The sequence below is a fragment of the Trachymyrmex cornetzi genome, unplaced genomic scaffold, assembly GCF_001594075.2.
Source record: "Trachymyrmex cornetzi isolate Tcor2-1 unplaced genomic scaffold, Tcor1.1 scaffold144, whole genome shotgun sequence".
Classification (NCBI taxonomy): Eukaryota; Metazoa; Arthropoda; class Insecta; order Hymenoptera; family Formicidae; genus Trachymyrmex; species Trachymyrmex cornetzi.
The window spans coordinates 489,644-498,377 of NW_017296027.1; the positions used below are offsets into that span (position 1 = coordinate 489,644).

At 34.2% G+C, this 8,734-nt stretch overlaps 1 protein-coding gene across 1 annotated transcript; it reads left to right on the top strand.

Moving 5' to 3' along the window:
• Positions 1 to 5,817: 5,817 nt before the first annotated feature.
• On the top strand, positions 5,818 to 7,962 carry LOC108757477 (actin-5, muscle-specific). Its single transcript, XM_018501903.1, has 2 exons — positions 5,818 to 5,962; positions 6,776 to 7,962. The coding sequence occupies exon 2, from the start codon at positions 6,797 to 6,799 to the stop codon at positions 7,925 to 7,927; it is 1,131 nt and encodes a 376-aa protein (XP_018357405.1). The 5' UTR covers positions 5,818 to 5,962; positions 6,776 to 6,796; the 3' UTR covers positions 7,928 to 7,962.
• The last annotated feature ends 772 nt before the right edge of the window (positions 7,963 to 8,734 follow it).

An 8,734-nucleotide genomic window follows, 5' to 3' on the forward strand; every position in this document is an offset into this window, starting at 1 on the left:
CTACATGAATATCTTACGCACCATACACGTAAATTTTTGTATAACAATAACGTTTTAATTGGACATCCAAGTCCAGTTTTAAGAATTCCACGTTATTTCTTCGGGCAAATTACGTATGTACTAATCTGTGGACTATTATTTCTTCTTTTTCTTCTTCTTTGTATCCTCCAATGGATTTATGTTCCACTCCAGTGAATCAAATCACCACATTTTCATGGACGAATCTGGTGACTATGTCTCCTTGATGACAGAGGAGACTCCACTTCTTTTTTAAAAGCGTATGCTAGTTTAACTTCTTGACCCAGTCAACTAAAGTCTCGCATTAATGAGAACCGAAACTGAGCGCTCTCCTACTTCTTTCGGAGGGAAATTTGAAAACACAAGCCCCCCTAAATATCCTCAAGATTACTATTTGGCAAAAAATTGTTCATGCACGAATATGTATAAATATGTATAAACATACATAAACACGCAGAAATATACATAAACATGTATAATTATATATGAAATATGTTCATACATTCTTCTTTCTTTTGTAAAATTACTTGTTAGCGTAACAGAAATAATAATAGTAATATAAAAACATAAAAAATAATTAAATGGGGATAATTTTCGCATTGTTTTAGAAAAAACAAGTTTGGAAAAATATAAAAAAAATTGTTCATACATAATTATGCATAATTTTATATATAATTATACATAAATAATTTTTTTATATTTTTTCAAACTTGATTTTTTAAAAACAAATAGTGCGCAAATTATCTTTTTAATTATTTTTAATGTTTTCACATTACTATTATTATTTCTATTACACTAAAAGTAATTTTACAGAAGAAAAAAAGATGTATGAATATGTATGGACATATTTCATATATAATTATACATGTTTATGAATATTTGAGAGAGAGAGAGAGAGAGAGAGAGAGAGAGAGAGAGAGAGAGAGAGAGAGAGAGAGAGAGACGAGAGAGAGAGAGAGAATAAGATGGTAAGTAGGATTGCAACGAGAGGAAGAGAGAGAATTGCATACTGCAAATGGGTGGAAGAGAGGGAACAAAATCCTTTTCCTGTAGACCCCTTGCCTATCGACGCACTGCCCCCTCCCTTACTCCTCGGACCTAGTATCTGTGACGTACTCGCGCCCCTCCCTTGATCCCTCATATACACATACACACCGCATATATATGAATACGCACTAACACTAGTGATCCAGAACTCGCCTAGCTATTCTACTGGCTTTAATAATGCCCAATATAAAAATATATACATATACATGTATATATATATATTTTTTTTCTTTTTCTGACCAGTTTCACATTCTGGGTTTGAGAGAACGAGTGGTCGTTGTCCTCCGATTCTTTCCGCTTCATCGGCGACACTTCTTCAAGTCGAGGTTCTGGACTCGATATTGATTCAAGGTCTAACCGATACGATCATGGAATAAAAAATTTGCTCACTATTACAAACAAAATTTCGAAAGTAGATGTACATTCAGTATGCCATAAGTTGCAAAATTCCACAGCTCTGAATGACAAAAATTTAGATTGTCTTTTCGATAAAACTAAAAAATGTTTTATAGATATATCTTTTCGTTTTGCCGAAAAGACACCTGAAAAAATATCTTTTCAATTCATGAGACATCTGTTCGTTTTCTGGAAAATAATCTAAAAAACTCTTTAGTCATTCTTTAGTTTTTTGTGTTGTCTGAAAAATTTATGCAAGTGGAGAGATACTGTCGCATTACATCAATGAGAAGATGCCATATTTTTTGTAACTTAAAACAACTGGAACGCGTATTCTGTCAGTTATCACCTATGCATTCTCAATTAAAAATAAATTAATTGAAGCATCAGGTTCTATAATATAGCAAAAGAACGTCCATACAATGTTAATGACACTGGGGACACTAGGATACTCAATGTCAAGAATGTCGTAAAATAAATTAACCATACATCTCAGGTTAAATGTTTGTTCAGGTTGCAGGCTTAAATATTCTCTCTTTGTCAGGATAAAATCGTCGTAAAATTTTCATCTGCCTATAAAAATACGATCTGTCTATAAAAAAGCTGACCGTTTAAGACCGTGGTAATCGATTCTTATTTCAAGACCGTCTTAAGTAATGTCGTAAGATATGCTAAATACGGTCCTGTGATTTACTTATCACATCTTAAGATTGTATTGACAATATAATTTTAAATATAAGAACGACTATGAGTATCAAGCTACGGAGAATATTTTATCTACTATTAGTTAACTTAGACCAATAAAACGCTATCTAAAAGAATTATGGAGAAACGGTATATTTATCATTACTGAAGCTTAATATAATTTATGGAAAGGGAATTCATGTGAAGCCAAGGTTTTTTATTCTGCTATATGTATAAAATGAAATATTAAAAAATAAATTTACATGTTTGATGACAATAACTTATTTTAATTTAATTGAAAATTATATCTTTGTTATGTTAATGTCCTTTCTTTTTCTTTTCTATAAATTATATATACAGGGTGAGCTATTAGAATCTGGACAAAATTTAATTTAATTTTGCCCGGATTCTAATGGCTCACCCTGTATACATAACCAGTAAACAGGCTATGCGCAATTTCGGAACATTTACATAGCATAGTGTATGTAAATGTTACAGAACAGCACAATGAAAACGTAGCAGGTATATCATTGACGTAAAATGGCTATAACTGTTACGTATGACCGTACTGTTACTATTTCGATGCATAGTTAACGTAACATTAATATAATTTGAATAACATCAATTTTCATTCTCTGCAAACTTCGTAAATGTTACGTAATTGTGATAATGTTACGTTATTTATGTTACCATTCTGCCCTTATGCGCAAGATTTATCATTATTTTCCAAACACCCTGTATGTGTGTGTGTGTGTATATATATATAAGTTTTTAAAACATAAAGAAAATTAGCTAATTATTATATATATTACGGTTACAAACGTAAAGTTACAAGCAATAGTTTCAAAGTACAATTTAAAATTTAATCGTAATCTGTAATTATATAGTCAGTTGTAAACTAGACGTTACGATTTTAGAGCTAATTTAAAAAAACTATAATCTATTTAACAATAAAATTAGATTAAACTTATAATTTTGTAGATTACGATTAAATTTAACCGTAGTTTATACTCGGGCAATTTTAAACCTTGTCTCAAAAATTACTGTTTTAAACGATAAATGACAGGAGTATATTTTGTAAATAAATCATTTTTTATATATATAAAATTATATATATGATATTTCCCATAATTTTACGAGATTTTATTCAAATTCAATTATATGTATGTATGCGAGAGATAATACATATTTATCTCATTGTTTCTAATATTTTTGTCGTGTAATTCATTGAACTGTTGAATGAATTTGTTTCAACGAACACAAGGCTGTACTAGATTTTACAAAGGTTCCAGATATAAAGTTTATATAACATTATATGTGATTTTCTAGAACGGTTCAATGGTCCAGACAATCTACTTGTCAGATTTAAAAGAGAAATCAACGGTCCTTGAATAACGTTTAAGCTTACGCGCATTGAAATTGTTTTTAGCTATTTATGGCAAAAATAGAATGGAATATTTAATAAGAATTTTGAAAATAATTTAGATTTAGTCTTTGAAATATTTTTCAATAAAATCATTGTTGACATTGTTGATATTAGAAGAGTAAATATATTATGAACAAATATTATTTTATATTGGTCTTTAATCTTTAAAGAGGATGGGTCATTTTTTTTAAATCTTGCGTCTTTTCTTTAAGTAAGATTTATTATAATTCATTGTACTCGCACTCTTTGCTTCAAAGTATAACATTGTATCAGTGCCACTGTAATGGTTTTCCGTCTAGCAATATTTAAAAACAATCTTCTAAAAGTTTGTTACAAAGGGTTTATATAGATTCGCTGCAATTTGATGTTCATAATTAGAAATTCAAAATAGCAGATCTAACATTGCGGTTTGACTACCGAAAAAATATAATACATTTTTGTGAAACTCACAAAGAATTTTTTTGACGTTGAAAAAACAAATAATAATTGAAAACTATGTATATAAAATTTTGAGAATGTATGGAAACGATAAATCGAATAAAGCGTATACATAACGATATATACAAATGATGGAGCATGAATAAGGCTTATTAGTATATAAAGATAAGATACAAGTTTTTATTTGCAAGTATATGTAGCGTCACATGGTAACTACCAAACAGTTAATTTTAGTATTAAGAGTCTGGCAGAACGAGTATTAACGATAAGAGTTAGCATAGAAATTACAACATGAAAACTAGAATATAGCATTTTATAGTGGTGCTCCCGTCTTGTAAAGATTAATTGAATTTTAGATTAAAATTGCTATTAATCAATAATTGAATATCGTACAGAGATGTGAATATTACATTTAAGTAACATAGATTAGATTACCAATAATTTTTTTCTAATACTTTTATGTAAAAAAATAAAACTAACGAATGAATAAAAGTATTAAATTAAGAAAACAAACTGTTCTTCCACAATTATGTTTCTTAGAATTACAGCTTTATCTGAGAAGCTTAACGAGTTCCACTAGTTCTCTATTGAGCGAATTAAATTGAACAACGATTAAATGATTCGTTGAGATTTATTCTTAGCTCTGTTTCTTCTCACGCTTTACTTTTTCTTGTCTTAACAATGAATTATTATATGAGGAGCGCATGCAAAGTTTTATTATACCCACGAATAAATTAAATTGCCAATTGGCAATTTGTCCAAATATCTGAGGGCACAGTCATGGCCACGTAGAGTTGACTGTGTTGTTCAAACGCTTTATCGATCACAGGAAAAGAATGCGACAAAAATTAAAGAAAATTTAGGAGTTGCAACGCGAAAAAATAGCTGTGTGTGTGTGTGTGTGCAAATATTTCCGGTTCTTTTGTAACGGATTTTTTGAGCATCAAAATACTTTGTCTTCTGAGCAGTACATCGTCTCGCGTTAATACCCTGATTTGGCCATGAGTGGATATTTTCAGGAGCGCCGCGAGGCGTCGGGGATTTCCAACATATGCCAAAAGCATCTTCGGCAACGAGAATGACTACGAGAAGCCAAAAGAAGAAGAAAACAATGAAATAAAAAATAAGATAATGGAGATTACATGAATTATACTATTTGTATACATAATTAAGTTGCTGAAAAATCAATTAGATCCATAAGATTCGTAAATTCGTAATTTTATTTTATATACCATATCTTATTTAAAGTGAACTTATATATTTCTGTTACGTTCTTGTATAATCTTTAATTGTGTAATTTTTAATGTAGTGTCAATTTTACAACGTTTTCAATATTTTTCATATAAACTGAAATTTAAAAAATGTGATCCCAACTGTGTAACACAGTGATGAGATCGCAATGGAAAAAGTATTGCATTATTTTAAATCCTTCTAAAAAAATCGACTACTGCAATTTTGAAAACCTCCTTACTCAGTTCAATTAAAGATCTATTTCAAGATTAAAAATAGACAATCTCTTATGAGCTGCGGCAGATGAAGAGCAGTTAACTACAGCAACGGTGATGGCAACCCGCGTCTAGATTAGGAGATATTTACTGGATGCGGGGATTTCTAAGAGAACGTGAACAAGAGAAAGATGAAGGAAGAAAAGAGAAGGGAAGAAAGAAGAATGACGACGACTAAGAACGATGCGTCGCCGCCGTTTTCACCCAAAGGCGTCTCTCAAACCAAGCGACGTCGTGGCCACCCGGGCTTCCTGGTCCGTGTACCACCACTCGCGTGCCTATCGGCGTGTTAGGCGTGGGCAGCATCGCTGGCTAGCCCTCGAAGCGTCTCGCGTGCCCATCTTCGGTAGCATCGCGTATCGCGCCACAGACGTTATATCTGGCGTCGCGACGCCCTCGAGCCTCAGCCACTCCTCAGCCGCCCGTCGATTCACAGCTCACCCCAACGGTTAGTAACATATCCGCGAAACGTTCCTTTCTGTGCTTGCTCGACATCTTGAAAATTTACGCGCGATTACAAAAGTTAAGTGTCGACAAGAGATTCTAAAAAGGAAAAAACAGAAACGTGTCAGTGTATAAATCAAAGGATTCGATTTAAAGATCAATTCTGTAATGCGATCAAAGTTGGAAGAAAGAAACTGGATTGATTTTGAAGTGAATTAAAGCATTGACTGTAACAATGTTGTGTCATTGTATATAGTACAATAGAAAAATTCTTGCAAAAGACTCTGTATGTTATACTAGAGGAAATGTAATGACCAATTATTTAAACATTAGTATTCGTCAACATACAAATTGTTTTTTTTTTTTTCATAAAATAACTAGAATTTGATATTTTAATTATAATAAAAAGATAACATCATTTTAATCAATATTTTAATCATTTAAAAATAAATATAATTTGGAGTGTACTACACTTATTATTTTTAAAAAGTAAAGATTATTATTTTATCGGAAATATTATTATTTTTTAAGAAAATTTAATGATACCTTTGAAAACTCTAAAATAGTTAAAATAGTCAATTTAAATATTGAATCGGCTAGCTTAATCAGATATAATTATATGCCTGCTTATAATTATTTGAAGATGTGTTCGTACGAAAATAAATAGAATTACATGAAATTGCAAATACAATTAAACCTTAAATGGAATTGGTAAAAAATTTCATTATTTCAATTATACTCGGAAAAATCAAGAGAAAACTAGTTTGTAATTCGATATAATCGAACCGTAACTTAATTGAATAAATTTTTTTTACAGAAAAACTAAAGCAGCAGTAAAATGTGTGATGACGAAGTAGCAGCCCTCGTCGTAGATAATGGTTCCGGCATGTGCAAGGCAGGTTTCGCCGGAGACGACGCTCCCCGCGCCGTCTTCCCCTCGATTGTTGGTCGACCTCGCCATCAGGGAGTGATGGTCGGCATGGGTCAGAAAGACAGCTACGTGGGTGACGAGGCCCAGAGCAAAAGAGGTATCCTAACACTAAAATATCCGATCGAGCATGGTATCATCACTAACTGGGATGACATGGAGAAGATCTGGCATCACACTTTCTACAACGAATTGCGCGTCGCACCAGAGGAACACCCTGTCCTCCTCACTGAAGCGCCTCTCAACCCAAAAGCTAATCGCGAGAAGATGACGCAGATCATGTTCGAAACCTTCAACAGCCCGGCCATGTACGTCGCCATCCAGGCTGTCCTTTCCCTATACGCTTCCGGTCGTACCACCGGTATCGTCCTAGACTCCGGTGACGGTGTCTCTCACACCGTACCTATCTACGAAGGTTACGCCCTTCCTCATGCCATCCTCCGTCTGGACTTGGCTGGTCGCGATCTTACTGATTATCTCATGAAAATCCTCACCGAGAGAGGCTATAGCTTTACCACCACGGCTGAGCGAGAAATCGTCCGCGATATCAAGGAAAAGCTGTGTTATGTCGCTCTGGACTTCGAACAGGAGATGGCCACCGCAGCTGCCAGCACCTCTCTTGAAAAGAGCTACGAGTTGCCCGATGGTCAGGTAATCACCATTGGTAACGAGAGATTCCGCACACCAGAGGCTCTCTTCCAACCTTCCTTCCTGGGTATGGAATCTTGCGGTATTCATGAAACCGTCTATAATTCCATCATGAAGTGCGACGTCGATATCCGTAAGGATCTCTACGCCAATAATGTCCTCTCCGGTGGTACTACCATGTATCCCGGTATCGCCGATCGTATGCAGAAGGAAATCACTGCCCTCGCGCCCTCGACCATCAAGATTAAGATCATCGCTCCTCCTGAGAGGAAGTACTCCGTATGGATCGGTGGTTCCATTTTGGCTTCTCTGTCTACCTTCCAGCAGATGTGGATTTCCAAACAAGAGTATGACGAATCTGGCCCTGGCATTGTCCATCGCAAATGCTTCTAAACGCATCATTACACGATTGATGCAACAGCGTAATTTAAAAAAAAAAACACGTTTGTATCTCTGGGAGAACGCACAAATAACATGCAATTCTGGCCCGAGCAATCAAGCTGCTATGAGAAAATATCAGAGCATTATCATCATCATCTCTCGGTCCTCATCAGATCTCATGGAATCATTGTCACGGCTTCGTTCATCGTTTTTGCATAAATAATGGCGGCCTGGTTAATCATCCTCAACGCCGCAACCTTTTGTAAAACTGCGCTCGATACCATCATTGCTCACTTAATGTTATCATCATGGCCGAGGTAGTGGTTGGCGAGATTGGCTCTCGTCTCAGGACTTTTCTTACGGTAGCCTTGGATGTTGTCAAGCATTGGATCTTTGTATATGTAAATGTAGATGGATGCTACCAAGTGCATCTTTTGATCCACGAATGAAACCTTCTGGGCAGACATAAGAACAGGCAGGAACCTCAAAATTACGCTTGGCAACGAGCTTCGAGACTACTTCGGGAAAATTGCGCTTTTTTCACTGTCACGTGAGCGTTTCTCACCAACGTTCGAGAAATCGACCCTCTCTTAATACGTACTACATATTGATTACGTCTAGTCTGCTAATCGAAGCAACTAAGTATCTACCAATGTACTTCTATATTTTAATTTATTTTGTAAATATTATACATTATGTTATTATATATTGTTATACAATGTCAAAGTGAATTCAAATACACATTATATCATATAATATCAGTATTGTTTTTGCTACATGAACTTTTTCATTACCTCCCGTAAACTTTATAGCTTTATT